This window comes from Spinacia oleracea, chromosome 4 (assembly GCF_020520425.1).
Source record: "Spinacia oleracea cultivar Varoflay chromosome 4, BTI_SOV_V1, whole genome shotgun sequence".
Classification (NCBI taxonomy): Eukaryota; Viridiplantae; Streptophyta; class Magnoliopsida; order Caryophyllales; family Amaranthaceae; genus Spinacia; species Spinacia oleracea.
Genome location: NC_079490.1, coordinates 134,825,928 through 134,842,863, shown reverse-complemented (window position 1 = coordinate 134,842,863; position 16,936 = coordinate 134,825,928). Strand labels below are relative to the sequence as shown.

The window sequence follows — 16,936 nt, the reverse complement described above, 5'->3', positions numbered from 1 at the left end:
TTTTCAGTCAAACGTTCCTCGATATCGCAGGTCACTGAGGTTACGGAGTCGCGCCCGTACCTCGTCTAGCTAGAAAACTCGGTCCATTGCCTATTTCAATTAAAATAATATTATTGTTATAAAAGTCTAGTCCAGTCTAGCCTAGTCTAGTTAAGTATGGTCTTCAGATTATCATGATTTGTCTGCCCTTATTTATGTTCATTAGTGTCATGTTAGGATTGATCGTTTAATAGTATCATGTTAGGATTATTATTGATTTAGTATGTAGTACTCAGCTTTGCTGATTACGTGCTTTTGCTTGTGCATGTTGATCATGGCTATGCCTTATTGATCCTGTGATGACCCAATCTTTGGTGAGCAGTCTCTAAGGATCAATAAGCATTGTCCATCTGCAGGTTTGAAGATGTTGCATCATTGGGATCGGGAATAGAGAGCTTGTATTTAGTTTTGATTTGCTAAGTTAACTTGGGTTTGTTAATTGGGACTTTAAACTTGTCGTACTATTTATATTTCCTTATTTTCGTTGGTTGATTTTTGGGGACTAAATCTGTAATCGATTATTTATAAACCTAAAGTTAGTTTTATGTTTTCCGCTGCAAAATTCTGAATAAGCCGTTACGTTTTCACACGGGCGATAATGCCTTGATAATTCTCTACGTTTTATATTAAAAGATTATTTTAGAAAAGAGAGAATTGTCGGGGTGTTACAATTAGGTTCTCTGTAGAAGAGTTTTGATGTCGTTGATGATGTTATGTCTAACATGTTAGATGCCAAAACACATTGTTGTTTTTTTTTTTTTGTGTGTTTAATATATAATGATGGTTCGTCGGTTCGAAGCCAAGACTGTTGTGAATCGAAGCAATATAAATTGACAACAACACCAAAAACATAATATATATAAATTGACTATTGTACAAAAAATTAAATTACTTCCATCACAAGGGTGGAAGAAGGGTATGCAACCATTAAACTGTCAAAATTCAAGACCGGTTAAAAATCATCTAATCCTCATGAGATAAATATAAACTTTTATATCGGACTGTCTTACACAAAAGACCACTTTGGTGTCATAAAGTATAAGTTAAGCAATGGAATAAATTAGTTAAGTACTGAACTAATTAGTTAAGCGCTGATACCAATTAGTTAAGCACCAAAACTAATTAGTTAACCAATGAAACTAATTAGTTAAACAATCAAAATGGTCTTTTCGGTAAGACGATCTTACACAAAAGTTGTAAAATAAAAGTAATTTTATGGTACATGTGGATCATACATGACCTTTCGTTAACACATTACCCATGATCCTCCCATAAAAAACACTATGCATGTGGATGTCAAAAGTTCCAAGGCGTGATACACAAGACATGAGATCGAATTTCGCCTACTTTATTTATGACCTAACCTTTCATTTTGTGTTTCTCTCTACCCCTAAAAAAAACAAAACAAAAAAAGACACACAAAAAAAGAAAAAAAAGAAGTAGAGTGTCTTCGGTCGCTGAAATTCTCCTATTTGTCATTATCAACTCCTCGAACCCTAGACCTTCCACCGTCTCCTTCTTCCATCACTGAGAATAACCAACACCCAGAAAAACCCCAAACCCCTCAACCGTTAACTTCAATTCCCGCCATCAACAACCTCCAATTTCAATCCCAAAACTTCAAATTTCACCCTAACTCAATTCAATCAAGTGTGCGGTTGTGCAAACCTCCACATGCTTCCCATGATCATCATCAACATCACCGCCGTCAATTCCAGATGATGATCAGCTGACACTAAAATCAATGGACACGATCGTCCACGCAGCACTCGAAGAGATCTGCTCCCAAGGTGTCAATGGCATCTCACTCTCTCTCCTCTGGCCTCGCCTCCACTCTCCTCTCTCTTCTGCTGGTCTCCACCTCTGCCCCGCCGTTAAACGGGCTGTTTGGTCGGGCCTTGTTGCTGTTCCGGGCCTGCAGTTCCGGGACCTTAGCGGGTCGGAGTTACCCGACCCGAAATTGAAGCCGTTTGAAGAGTGTGAGAGCTTGGATTTGAAGATGGTTGCTAATGAGCAGCTTCGGCGGTGCTTCGTTGGCCTCTATGATGTTAAAGCTTCCAATATTACCCAACCTCAGCAGCGAGTTCTCGAGCGTCTTGCTCTTGCTAGGTATTACTGGCAATTTGGTTATTTCAGTTGTGAATTATGTTGTCATTTTTGTTTGGAATGTTGCTGTTAATTTGGTGTTGTTGGTCGATTAATTTTGGGATTTTTTTGCTATTTTCATTGATTGGTATTGGCAATTGGCATTTTAGTTGAACTTCAATTTGCAAGCAATGGACTGTAACGTAAGTTGGTTAAAATCTTGGGCGGTGACAATCGAATTTAGTCGACATCATTGCCATTTGTGGCTCCCCTATACAAAAAAAGCTTGCAAGTAGCCAAGCAAGAAATTCCTTTAACACAGGATTTTTTTTTTTTTTTTTCCCGTCAAATGGTCTTATTTGTCTCTTTCTTATAATTTGAAAAGGAATTTGGTTTTAGGATTGTTTTGATTTAGCAGATGCTGGGTGTTTCGGAAATCGTAAAGGGGAATGATATCATGCTGGAGGGAGTATTTGTTTTCTTGAGCAAGGTTGATGCATAGTCCCACTAGTCCTTGTTGAAGTCATTTGACTTGTTAGAGACTTGATTTGTGTTTTGATTGACTAATTGCTTCTCCAACTTGATAAAGGTTGCTGCTTCTGTCTTTTCCTCGAGTGAAATTAAGTAGTATCTAATACAAAGTACTTCTTATATGGAAAGATTTGTACATATTACAAATGGCCAGTGTCAATATCTCATTGCCAGGTGAAGGGTACATGTGTCATAGTTTTGTGAAAAGCAATGCTCTTACAAAGATAGTGTCGGTAACTTGATACCAATTTGTAGTTTTGTACTGTGTTATGCTTGCCTTCCTCCAAATGTAAGATTAAATTAGGAATTGACATAGTTCGGCATAAAAGCGCTGTATAAGATTATATTATATTATATCATAAGAGTAACACCACCTATAGGATAACGAATGACTTAATTCTGAATCTATCATCATTTTGGCAATCTAGTTTTACAGGTCATGACTCATGAGTATGCTCCTTGGGTCAATCTAGTTTGAAAACAGCATGATGATCGATGGAAGGTCAAATCAGATCACATATAGCTTTAAGGTAGTGGTCATCTAAATAAAAGTCTTAAAAGGTACTTGTTCGCATAACTTTTGTGCAAGGTAATTGTTTTTAGAAAGTGTCAAATTGGTGATAAAAAAGTGTCATATTACTCATGTGTATCATTCCTATTGGCGGTAAAAGAAGCTAAACTCATTATAAGGACCACGAACAGTCCAACAGTATCATATAAGATGATTTCAAGAAAAGTTGTCGTGATCAAGGTACCGCTTAGTTTTTTTTTGTTGGGTTTCAGGATTGTGCTTCATGGCGGCATAAAACTCATTCAGACTCTAAACTATATTGACGTCTCTTAACTACTTGTGTCCACAAATTCATTGCTTGCTTTGATTTGTTCCAGAGAAAATGGAGTGACACAGAATCAACTCTGCAAGGAGCTTGGAATAGCTGCAAACAATTTCTTTTATGTGGTCAAGAGGCTTGAGTCCTGGGGTTTGATTGTCCGGCAGTCAACTATAGTGAGAACAAAAGAAGCATCAAGTGACAAGGAGCCAAAGAACAGTCAACCAGTGCATACCAATTTGATCTGCTTACATCGTTATGCACTTCCCTTGAGTTCTCAGCAAAGACTTGAGATTACAAAAGAGAACAAGAATGTGGAAGAAAACCTTGGAGACAATGTCAGTGGAGCAGACCTTCTTGAAGAATGTGGCCAAGATGATGTGCGTGTCAAGGATTTCTTGCCTGCCATCAAAGCAGTTTGTGACAGACTTGAGCAAGCTGAAGGCAAGGTGGGCTATAAATGAACTTATGCAGAATCTAAATAATTTTTGTCAACTGCAATGCATACTCCTTTTTCCAACGACACTGCTTTCCTTGAAGGTTCTTGTTGTCTCAGATATCAAACAGGAACTTGGATATCGAGAAACGCGAGGACACAGGGCTTGGAGAAATGTAATTTGTCATGATCTTATACCCATCAATTACTCTGTGTGATGTATGATAGCTAATACACTCTGAAAATCGTTTGTCACCATGCTGTTTGTTTCCAGATTTGCAACAGGTTGAAGCAGGCTGGTCTTGTTGAGGTATTTGAGGCGAAAATAGATAGCAAAGTGGAAACCCCTTCAAAATCGAAAAAGAGCAGATCTAGAGGGCAAAACAAGGTATTGTTGCTTCATAAAGGTTATGCCATGAAATCTAAAATTACATCTGCGCCTCTGCGGTGATGTAATATATGCTGTTGACGTGGATTGATTATATTCAACTCATTTAACCTAAAGGAGATTAAGATTGGAGGAAAGTTTTCAGAATTTTTTTCAAGCAGTTATCTCTAAATTCTAAGGGTCTTGTGAACTTTATACCCATTCTAAGTGTGTTATTCGAATCCCAACAGTCACAATCTAACAAATCCAATGGCCCTCTTTTCCAAATAATTACTTTATAAATGCTACCAGGCAACTAACAAATCTAGCTATGTTTTTGGTTCACGGAGTTGTCAACTTGGCATGGCATGCTCATTTCTCTTCATCTTACTTTCATTCTCTTTATTTTATGTCCTCGGAAAATATTCCTGATTTAATCATCCCAAGTCTTCAAATATGTTCAGTCAAAACTAGGTCGTTAGTCCCCCTTTTGTTTTGTCCTATAATATTTGTATTCTATGTACTTCTCTTGTCAATCGGAGTGTTTTTTTAAAGAGATTAATTTATTTTCTTCTTGCATTGGGCAGCCTGTCAGTTGTTTGCGACTGCTGAAAAAATTTTCTCCAAAGTTTTTTCAACAAAAAGTCCGAGATTGTGAGGATGAAAATCTTGTTTCGGAGCAGACCACCACATTTGGAAACCGGATTCTAAAGACAGAGCAGCTTGTTGAGCTCCCTTTTGAGCAACAAATTTATGACATGATTGATACTGAAGGATCTAAAGGGCTTCTTGGAGTTGACGTATTTCCTATCTGACTATCTTTCTTTACATTATGTTGGTTATCCGTCTATTTTACATGTCTTTATAATTATCAGCCAAGCCAATCAGCCATGCATTGTTTTAATATTTGAGTGTTCCAATCAAGTTGCTCTTTCCCCCCTCTATTTTTTCGGGTGGGATGGTGGTGGGATAAGAAACAAGTAGGATTCAGATACAAAATAAATCAAAAGAGTCATAGAGCAAGTTCAAGGTACAATACCCTTGAATGAGGAGTTAAAGTTTGATAAATTGAATCAGATATATGTATCAGCTTAGTCCGTCTTAACTCTAGACTCAGTACTACTGATTAAGGCATAGATGACTGTCATGACAAATTATAATCCCTAAGCTCAAGTTACAATCATGAAAAATTACATTTCTTCAAGATACAATTAAAATAAATTTCAGACTCAGAAATATCCTTAGTCCGTAAAAGATTGACCCAAATGCTTTACTTCACTTTTTTAAGAGTTGGGCAAAATAATAGCAGGTGGGTTGGCAGGTTTGTTTTTCCCCTACATTAAATATAGTGTGTGAAGAGAGACATGTGAGGACCATTCATTATCATTATCATTGCCTCAAAGAGGCTCCCGCAAGAAGCGGGGTAAGGGGGGGGTCGGGTGTATGCAACCTTACCCCTGCAATTGCAGAGAGGTTGTTTCCAATTGACCCAAAAGCGATAACGGGATGACAACAGGACAACCATCTTCTATTTCATGGAAAGGAAGCGAAGAGGTTTAAGAGCCGTTTTGATTTAGTCCATTACATCCCACAGCCAAAAGAACAAATGAATCTTTGGCTCCATCGGAAATGGACATAGACATGTGAGGACCACATACCAAAAATATTATGGGGTAAACTCAAAGGGACAGGCTGAAAAAGAGAGTGTAGAAATCTTTAGGGGGCGTAGGGAATACCGATTAAGGCCTAGATGACTGTCATGGCCAAGGACTTGTTAGTTGACTTTAATGTATAAAAAGATAAAACTGGCAAGAGAATCTATAAGGCCATGTGAGATGAAGCTATAATATCTCTTCCACTAGAATCAAGGTTTGAAAGCTGACTTAACTTCTTATATACATGTACCAGATGCAATATACATAGTACAGATTAGTAAAAGATCAAAATTTGAGGAGGTAAATATTATAGTGATTTAATTGGTTAATTTTATGCGCAATTGCATTTAGGTATGTTTTCATGTATTAATGTGTTTTAGTGAATTAGTTTCCTTCACAAGTTCACATCCAAATTTCTACAATTGACAGGTGTGCAGAAGGCTTGGAATCAGCACTAAAATGCTTGACAATCTGACCAATACAATGGTCTCTCGGTTTGGTTTGCATCAGCTTTCAGAAAACCGTAAGAGAGGGTCAGCCTATCGGTTTTGGACACGAGGAAATTTCTGTCCTGATTTACCTAATTCATCCTTCAACAGATTACAAGATGGTCCCAATGGGCAGCCATTGGCTTTAGCCACAGTTCAAGAGCCCTCAGGTCAAGAGCCATCTCACAGTGCAAGCTCTCAAAGTACCATTGCCGAGATGGATTCCTTAAACTCACAAAAATGGCTGATTGGAGAAAGTATAGAAACCAAAGATGCCGAGGAAGAACTTGAGCGTGCCTCTCAGCAAGGCATAGGATCAGTTCAAATGGTTTCTTGTTCTGAAGGCTCACCAGGTTTAGCCCTTGATATGAGCATTATTGTTCCTAGTCCAGCTACTGGAATTGAATGTGGTGGTACAACTGAGGTTTCAGCTAATCCATTACCCAAGCCAGTTACCCTTCAAGAAGGCCAGAGATATCCATCATTAACTAGTGCCCAACGGGAGATACGGTTACTTGAAAGGCTCAAGGTTAGTTTGTAGTCTTATTCATTCGTTGGACTCGATCTTAGTCCTTCGTTATTATTCATGCAGTGTCAGATAGGAAAAGTTGTTTCGTCGTAGTTACATGGTATGATAAGGGGTGGGGGTAACTTGTAATCAGATAATATTGTCAGTTAGCTGATGGAAGTGAAGTGGTAAGTTTTACTGGCTTGGGCAATCCTGAGCCAACTCCTTTTATCAAAAGCAAGAATAACAAAAGGGATAGGTGTGAAACTGTTCTAACAAATGGGGTTGAATGTGCTATGTTGTTCTAAGAATTCTTCCGCTAGAGGTACCGGAACATATCTGAAAAACGACTTCTACTAATGATTCTTAATTTCTTATTCTTGTACGTGTGAAGAATTATGAAGCTAATCCAATTGGTTTTAACTAATTCCCTCCTTTTGGTAGTTTTGTGGTAGCAGTAGCATGGTCGTTGATCGTTTTTTTGGTTGTCCTCAGCTTTTTTGTACATACATCAGCTTGATAATTGCATAATTTGTCCAACATCTCTGCCATTTTGTAGACTGAGAAAATTATTGTCAAACCTGAACTGCAACGGTGGCTTGAGAGTTTTGAAAAGGGCAAGCGGACAAGAATGGATAGAAAGACCCTGACACATTGTCTGAAGAAGCTTGAACGAGAAGGGAAGTGTAAACTCATGGTCTTTAGTATACCAGGTGTCTCAAATTGTGGCAATTTACGGGAAGTACTTGCGGTTATTCATCCGTCTGTCAAAGGTTCGGCTAGTGAGCTGTCAGACCAAGTGCATGATAGACTGAGATCTTTTGAGATCCAAAGTCGTGGCACCTCGTCAAAGAACGAACTTCCCATTCCTGTACTCCATGGCATCGAGAGGATTCAAATCAATGCAAATTCAGATATTCAAAGTGCTAAATCAGAAGTTATGCGTGCTAATGGATTTGTCTTGGCAAAAATGGTTCGCACAAAGCTCCTGCATCGTTTTTTATGGGATTATGTGAATAGTTCAGCTACATCCGCTGAGATATCATCACTCACCAAAGACGTGAATTCTGCAAGAAACCCAAACAGCTCGTGTCTATTGTTTGGGCTAGATGTTGCCATCAAGGCTATGCCATTTGAACTATTTTTGCAAGTGGTGGGCTCTTCACTTAAATGGACTGATATGATTGAGAAGTGCAAGGCTGGCTTTCTTCTGTCAGACTTTCCTGAGGAGGAATACAAGAGTATGATGGATACTCGAGCAACTGGAAGGCTGTCGTGGCTTATTGATATTTTGCACCGTCTCAAGGTATAATGGTTGTATATCATGTTGCACACATGGTAACCGCTTCTCTTTGCCCGCTTGATTTTTATTTTTGCACATAAGTGAGCTCTTTCACTTTCGACTTTTATAAGGAAAATGCACTAGCTATATATGTTTGAAAGTTTACTTTATGTAGATTTCTTTCACCGTCCGCTTTATAATATTTGACCCAGCTAGAAGTGGTTATGTGCAACTGACGGAAATTATAAATTTAGTGTTTGGTTTTGCCACATCTGAAGCTGGTAAAAGTTCAAAACATGATATTATTTTCTTTTCTGGTAGTTTGCCTGGACCATATGTTAAAGGCTGAATGGTTCTGATTTTCAATCCTAACATCTTGAGTCATGTGCACAAGACTATGCCTTGCGTTTTGCAGGAAATTAATAGTCCGTGCATTATGAAGTGATTGTTTCCAGATTCCATTCCATTAAGTCCTGACCCCTATTTTATCAAGGACTAAGCCGACTAACTCTTACAACTTGTGTCACCTCATATCTTGCATGCCCAATGAAAGCGAATTTTCATTCACCTTCACTGCAGATTAATTAGGATGTTATCATTCTGTCAGATTGGGTTTGTATTTGAACAGATAGCTGAACTCTTTGTTTGCTTTTGTTTTGCCCCATTTCTTTCACTGTGAATGGTAATCTAGCTAATCCGGCTGGTAGCTGATGAGAGTCACAAGGATGTGACCAAGACCTCACATACTAAACTTATATATGCTTTAGAGCTTAAACCATATATCGAGGAACCACCATCAATGGACCTCATGCCTCGAGGCCCAAGACATGACTTTGTGTTGTCCACCAGTGAAGCTGTAGAAAAATATTGGCAGACTTTGGAATATTGCTATGCAGCTGCTGACCCAAAAGCTGCTGTGCGTGCATTCCCTGGATCTGTAGTTTTTGAGGTAATGATCTAACGTTCATTTGGTATCCATACATTTCATGCACTCTCTTTTGGTTTTATGACCGTATGCCCTTCTATGCACATGGCTTGACTTTAAGCTGATGTGTAGTATGTCTTTAACACAATAATTCTAGGCGACGCCCTACTTTTTAATATCTAAGTTGAAACTGAGTAATACCGTAATAAGTTGTTGAAACAGAATTTTGTCATTACGTTGTTCAGTATTCTGGGTCGTCTTGTATGTGCTTGTACTTTGCTTTAGACAAACATGCAGAGGATTGTTTACCAGTTACCAGCATGTTTTGCCCCCTGTTTCTTTCCTCTATTCTCACCTTGTGAGTTGTGATTGATGAATCCAATAATATGAGGTTTTGCAGGTTTGTCTTTATCGGTCATGGACTACAGTCAGGGTTATGAAAGCAGAGCAACGTTCTGATCTCCTCAAGCGAATCAAAGATCAGCAAAGCAAAAAACTCAGTTTTCAGGAGTGCAGAGAAATTGCCAAGGATCTCAATCTTACTTTAGAACAGGTAAACCGCATTTTGGATCTCTAAATTCAGAGAATTTTTATACAGTTCTAAACAGATTGTAGTTCATGATTGATAAAGACAAACCTGTAAATACCTCATTTCTAGTCCATGTTGAGCATTATGGTGAACATTTGTCTTTGTAGATTGTAAAATAGCATTTGAACCATCTCAAATGGAGTGTAAAGACTAAACAGTATCAATTTATTGATCAAATAAAGCGCTTTGTGAGCTGCAACTTTCTGACTCTGAGAGTTACGTTTCACCGAGTCCTGAGATTCGTAAAATTGTTGCAGGTGCTTCGCGTATACTATGATAATAGGCAACAGCGTCTTAACAGATTCCAGGGAGATTTCAATAGTCAGGGTATGGTTTCAGATGCTAGGAGAGATAGGCATTCTCAATCTCGGCGTAAAAGGAAGATATCTGCCGAGGAGAGATCGGCAAAGCGTGCGAAAGCCAATCATACAAGCGGTTTGTTGAAATTCTATGTTCATAGTATTTTTTATTGTTAATAGTCCAGTCTGCTTGTCAGTGAACTAAAAGCATGTTGTTTCTTTGATGTCATCCATATTCTAGCATGTTTTTTCTTTGATGTCATCCATATTCTAGATTTCTAGAAGTGTGTTGCTAATAGCCCAGTCTGCTTGTCAGTGAACTGAAAGCATGTTGTCTCTTTGATGTCATCCATATTCTAGAATCTCTTGAAGAAAGTCAAGAAGAGAGTATGGAGGAGGCTGAATTTGATGACCAGCAGGAACACCAGGAGTCATTAAATGGCCAGTGTATGATGCCACTGTTGAAATCAACCCGTCAACAGAAGTTCTCATGGACAGAAGAAGCAGACAGGTATGTTAAAACCGTGAAGTATGTATATTGAAATTTTTGTAGTCTTCCTATATAGCTGCTTTCTTTTTGGAGCTTGGTGGAAAATATGAACAGATGATGAAATAGGAAATTTAGATGATGATTTAAATCTGATACTTTACATAACTTCATTCCTCCGGCTCGTGTGTTTTGAAGTTGAAAATTGTGCATGTCTTATTTTGCCATTCATGTGTTAGTTTCTTTAGAATTCATGTTGCATAATTTCCTTTTCTCTCTCCTGCTGTTAGGCATTTATTAATTCAATATGCAAGACAAAGAGCAATTCAAGGTGCTAGGCGTGGCACAGACTGGGCTTCAATCAGTGACCTTCCTGCTCCTCCGACTACCTGTCGCAGAAGAGTATCTGTTCTGAAAAAGGACATAAAGTTTAGAAAATCTTTGATGAGGCTGTGTAACTTGCTTGCTAAGCGATATGAGCAGAAGCTGGATCATGAAAAAAACATAACAATAAGTGAGTGTGGCCAAGAATCTGATTCTCAGGGAAAACACTGGGATGATTTTGATGATGGTATAATTAAGATAGCTCTTCATGAGGTTCTTGTACAAAAGCAGATGATGAAATTGGACTCCACCAAGAGAAGTGAATCTGCATCTCAGGTATCTATCACTCCTTGGCATATATTCACAAGTATTCTCTAAGCATTAAATTCTAAAAACCTGCTCATGATTGAATTCATGGGTTTGAATGCGGTTGCGATCGTGGTAGTGGTCGTGGAACCACTTTCGTGGGCAGCACAGATGGTTCTCTGCTGTTGCTGGCTAATATCACTTTGCAGTTAGCCTGGAAACCTGTGAATTGTGGTCTCCTTGTGGTGATGTGGTGGAGATTTAATACCTTGCTTGGGGTAGCTTAAGAGTTAAGACCATCCGTTGCTCAAGCTATTTCCCTATCTGCCTAGTCTTCGACCTGACTGTAGAAAGTTGGAAATGCTTCCCTTATTTCCTTCTGAATATATTAGCTGGTCAATTTATTCAACTTTTGTGATATCTTTAAGATTTAAATATGCATTTCCTCCCTCCATTCCATGTCACCTATCTGCTTAACCAGCTTTTTCCATTCCTGATTTTCTGTCTTCAAATTTCCAATGCAATACTATTTTCCACTTTAAAGCATTCAGTTTTTAATAACCACTACGATAACTAAAAAATCCTTGATGTGCGCACAAAACCTTAAAGAACAAATAATACAGATTTGAGTGAGCGTTGCACATCTTCCTCTTTTTGTCTTTGGTGAATCTTCTCCTCTCTGCAGTCACTGTAACTTTGTGAGTCAGAGATTTATTGACAAGGAGTTGTTTTTCTCTTTAACAAAACTATTGAACCCTTATGCTATATTGTGCTTACGAAAGTAACGTGGTTGCAGGGCACCCACAATCCCGTAGCAAGTTGTCCAGGTGAGTTTGACAATGATTCTGAAAAGCAACAGATGGGTTCCAGTCGAAGATCCAGACGCCACCGCCTACCTCAGAAGTTTGTCATGCATTTAAAGGAGGGGGTTAGCATAACCAGACGAATGAACCAATCATTACCTGTTTCCTGTGCTGTTGAGCTTTTTAAGCTAGTCTTCTTGACCAATTCAAAAGCAGCAGAAATGCCAAATTTGCTGGCTGAGACATTATGCTGCTATTCAGAGCATGATCTTTTCTCAGCTTTTGACTACCTCAGGCAGAAGAAAATATTGGTATGGCTTTTTATTTTATGATCTCTGCCCTCCACTGCTTTCTGTCATCCGTTAGGAGTAATGGGAAGTGTCTAAGAACATGATTAGTATGTATCAGTTCATGTATGGATGTTCTAGGCTGTGAAATATTGTTACATGCGTATTTTTCTTGAGAATCTGCGTATGACTCAAGCACTGAGTCAAACGAAACTCCAATGTCTAGTTACCTGAGGGATGAGATGTTAAGAGAAGAACCTTGGCCTTCTTCCCCTCCCACACAAAATAAGAGAAGGATCATGCTTTGGGTATGCTCATTGTGTTATGGATAATTATTGGAAATTTCTACTCCTGCCCATATGTCATTCTTATAATTAGGGAAGCCTTAATTTGGGGCTAACTTAATGTGTGTAACAGGTTGGAAGCGGCCCCAGTCAGCCATTTGTCCTGTCTCAAAGTTTCCTGAGGAGCCTTTCGTTGTCTCAATTTCCAGCAAACACAGGGAAGCGAGCTGCTAAGTTAGCAAGCTGGATATGTAAAAAAGAGAAGGACTTGATGGAAGGAACAGTATATCTACCCTCAGAGCTGCAGTGTGGAGATGTATTTCATTTGTTTGCTTTAGTTTCTTCTGGAGAACTGTCCATTTTGCCAAGTCTACCTCTTGAAGGTGTTGGAGAGGCCGAGGACTCAAGAAGTACAAAACGTAAGTACGATGACCATGAATTTGAGGACAGTAGTGTGAGTAAGAAACATAAATTCCACTCTTTGCAAGAATCTGAGATGTTTTCTCGCCGAGAAAAAGGCTTCCCTGGTATAAAGGTTTGTCTGAGTCGAGCAACAATTTTGAGGTCCAGTATTGTTGAGTTTTTCAAAGATGAAAATGCTACACTGTTCAGTGAAAATGATCAATTTTACGCGACTTTGGGTCAAAAAGTTAGCTGCACATTATCCTACATTGATAGTGTCAAAGAACCTCCTGATTTTGGCAGAATTCTCCCAGCTTCTGTTATTTCTGGTGATTCATTGTGGGAAGTTATGACAAACTACACTATCCAAGATCTTGCCAAAAATAGTAGCCAAGGAAATGTTCAACTGCTTCCGGAGCTTTTCGAAACTGCACACACAAATATTCAGAAAGCTGGTGACCAGGGCTTAAGCCTGTCAAAAGTTTCTGAGTGCTTGGGAATGCAAGGTATTCTTATTTTGGAGTTGGGTGTATGTAACTTTAAATTTTCCTACTGTAAAGATTCATACTGATTCTTCGGGTTTTTTACCAGGTACAGTTCTAGCTGAACATGTTGTTGATGTGCTTCAATTATTTGGCCTTGTACTAAAGGTTAGTGCCATTTACGATTCGGGATGTGATTCTAATGCTTTTCTATTATGTCATGATAAAATGTGAGGTTATAATATTTGTCTATAATTTAGGTCACTGGTTACAATTCTGTTCATGTTGTGGATGCTCAATATCGCACCAAGTACTTTCTGGCCTCTAAGGCAACTTATTCTCAAGATCCTGGAATGGCTTCATCTTCAGTTCCAAGGAGAGAAGAGACACATATGGTTGAAGGGAGTGCAAATTATGAACATGAAGCGATTCAGATAGATGAAGGTGAAACACGTGGTCTAAATATATCTGAAGAGGTCTCGCCATTCTCTGATGTTGCTCAGGTTCTTGAAGAATGCACCACATCTACTAGAACATCTACTGAAGGGAGGAAGAATAACCAAAATTTTGATAACTTAACTGCTACTTTTCAGCCAATATTGCCTTGGATCAATGGGGATGGAACGATCAATGGGATTGTCTACAGGGGGCTGACACGTCGAATACTTGGTATTGTGACTCAAAATCCTGGCATACTGGAGGTAGTGTTCCTTTATCCACAATTTTATTTCACGGACTAAAAACATCATTTGCAGGTCCCTCAGAAAGTGTTTTTGCTAGTGTACTGGTTGGGATCAAGATTGCATACATCTGGACTTCGCCAGACCCTAATTAAATGCAGAAGCCAATTGGGGTGTGTGTGTTGGGGGTGGGTGGGGGTGGGGGTGGGGGACAGCCTCTTGATAATCATGCAATGTCAGATAGCTTCTTGCCTGCTTCATGCATATGGCTTAGATGGATTTAGGTGTTGGGGAAACGGTGTTTTGGTTATTTCTAAACGTTGGTGGATTTCTTTTAGGCGTACAAAAGTTAATTAGAATGGTTGGGGCTCATTTTATGTATCTGGGTATGGATAACCCTATTTGAACATGGACATGGTCTCTCTTTCATGCTATAATCCTTATTCTGATTCTCTTTGTATGATTCTAACAGGATAATCTTCTCAGTCAAATGGAAGTATTAAATCCACAGGTATTCTTTCTCTGTTTGCTTTACCTATTTAAACAGGATTCAGATCTTGCTCTTTAAATAATTTTGTTGCTGAACATCTCATTTATTACTCCTGCATTAATGTTTTAATGGACTTACTTATTTTTTGTATTTATTCCACGTCCTTTTGTTTCCTCGGGTTATTGCATGATATTGAAATGATTCAGTGAGCCATTTGTGTAATTTTGTTGTGGCAGTATATTTTGCTACTCTCCGATTGTTACTTTGCTTCTTGTACTACTAATACCATGACTACCACATGGATACATTTATTATGTATGTACGTTCTAGGTCTAGCTACTTGTCAGAAGTAAGGCTTCCTACATCTTAAGCTCTTAATATATGCTACCTCTCAACTCTTAATATATGGAAACCAGAATATTCTGACATATTCATGGATATCCGGAGTAAAAATGTGTCACTGCATTGTTAAAGAAGTTAAAAGTTGTAATGTAATTTAATACTCCACGTTTTGTTTTATTTTCTTTCTTATAAAGTCCGGGCATTTGAATAACTAAATACATGTCAACATTGCCAAATGAAGTACTCCGTATATTTTTTGTGTGAATTTACAAGTCGAGCCATTAAATTTGGTCTCTTCATTGGTTAACATGGTGTTGGCAGTTAGTATTTTCCTCTTCCTGGACAAAATTAGAATAAGGAAGTGTTTCATGTTTGAAAACTAGAATCCTTATTTGGAAACTGTTTCATGTTTCTGTTGAAATGCTATAAGATATGGAGGTCCACTAAAGATTGGTAAACGTGGAGCCTCCGAGCCTAGGAGGCTTCTTAGCTAGAGTATTCAAAGCACAATGTCTATGTTAGGAAATGCAGCATCAGTGGTTTAATAAAGTGGATTATTAGCTTTTACCTATTGCTTTACTGTGCTGCCAAATTTTTGGCCCCTGTTTGATCTTTGTGTCAAATGTGCATGTTTTGATGGTTTGTTCACATTTCTTCCAGAGTTGCCGAAAGCTGTTGGATTTAATGGTTTTGGATAAACACCTCGTCGTGCGAAAGATGAGTCAAAGCACTTCTTCAACAACCCCTTCCTTGCTGGAAAATCTACTTGGCAGTCACTTCAAACCTAAGTTTGTTTGTCGACAACATTACTTTGCAAATCCGATGAGTACTTCACTACTGTGAGCTTAATTATGATGGTAGAGTTGATGTCATAAGCAGGGTATGTGAGAGCTCTTGCTGTGTAGTATTTTCCCTTTTTGTGTAGGTTGGGTAGGAAAGGGTGTTAGGTTTCTCTACTTCCAGTAATTGAGCCTTGGAGCAAACTGTGTGTACTGTTTTTTTTTTGTTTTTTTTTTATTTTATTTATTTTTTTATTTTTTTATTTTTTTTATCAATGTTAATATATGTGGCTATATTGTTACTATAACTTTTTCAGGTTATTAAGTAATTTTGGGAGACAGTCTGTAGTTATATGGCTCAAAACTCTTCAGCTCTGCTAGAACTTGTTTTACTAATTACGAACAATATTACTTGTTAAGTGATCTACATGCAGTAAACCAGGTTGATTTGATTTAGAGAATGTTCATTTTATAAAACATCTGGTTAAGTTATTTAAGTTGAGATCATATTGCCATCTGTTGCTACCTGCTTTTATTACGAAATTGAGTAATAACTTATTCAAATTATTTCTAATTCGGATAAGGGGGTGTTTGGTTATATGAGGTTTGAAGTTGAGGTGAATTAGAGGTTTGATTTTTTGAAAAACGAATTGGAAAGTGTTTGGTGAGGAGAGGTTGGGAAGAGAGTTTTGAGTGAAACGGCGAGCTCTTTGTAATTAGAGGTTTGATAAAGTGAATGTAAAATGACTACTTTGTCCAATGTTGTCTAAAATTATAAAATTTACCACTTACCAAGCTTAACACCGTACAATATTTCCCTCCTAAAAACATTGTTCACTCCTTCATTTCACCCCTTTTGCTACTTGTTTCTTGTTGTAATAAATTTTAATTAGTATAGCACTTGAAAAATATTGTTATCATGCTTGTAATATCATTAAATTAAGAATAGTTTTTTAAACAAATTATTTTGTTTTGTTTGAAGCGAAAATGAATTTGTTTTATTTATTTAGTGTTTGTTCAGAAAATAATTAACATAGTAAATTATTTTTCTAATATTAATAAGAAACAAAATGCCCAACAACAAAGTATGTCATTTTTAGTCATTACCCTTAATAGTGATTTTACATTAAACAGTTAACAATTACTTTACCAAACACTTTCAGACAACCAGGTAGTCAAACCAGCTAACTACTCCTAACCTAACAGGCCTAAGTATGTTGTTTGGTTTAAAATGAG

The 16,936-nt window shown here is 37.9% G+C and overlaps 1 protein-coding gene across 3 annotated transcripts; it reads left to right on the top strand.

The window, feature by feature from the left end:
• The first annotated feature begins 1,453 nt into the window (after window positions 1-1,453).
• On the top strand, window positions 1,454-16,041 carry LOC110799434 (uncharacterized). 3 transcript variants are annotated; one of them, XM_022004705.2, is made up of 19 exons: window positions 1,454-2,148; window positions 3,544-3,934; window positions 4,026-4,097; window positions 4,196-4,309; window positions 4,876-5,088; window positions 6,373-6,960; window positions 7,499-8,245; window positions 8,913-9,170; window positions 9,547-9,699; window positions 9,993-10,170; window positions 10,395-10,545; window positions 10,812-11,181; window positions 11,948-12,265; window positions 12,659-13,433; window positions 13,519-13,577; window positions 13,670-13,912; window positions 14,003-14,110; window positions 14,562-14,600; window positions 15,582-16,041. In XM_022004705.2, exons 1-19 carry the CDS (start codon window positions 1,784-1,786, stop codon window positions 15,762-15,764), a joined length of 5,325 nt encoding a protein of 1,774 aa, XP_021860397.1. In that variant the 5' UTR covers window positions 1,454-1,783; the 3' UTR covers window positions 15,765-16,041. The 3 variants fall into 3 exon arrangements, with proteins under 3 accessions (XP_021860397.1, XP_021860398.1, XP_021860396.1); XM_022004704.2 differs by having other exon boundaries at window positions 1,455-2,148; window positions 13,670-14,110; XM_022004706.2 differs by lacking the exon at window positions 8,913-9,170 and having other exon boundaries at window positions 13,670-14,110.
• Window positions 16,042-16,936: the final 895 nt, after the last annotated feature.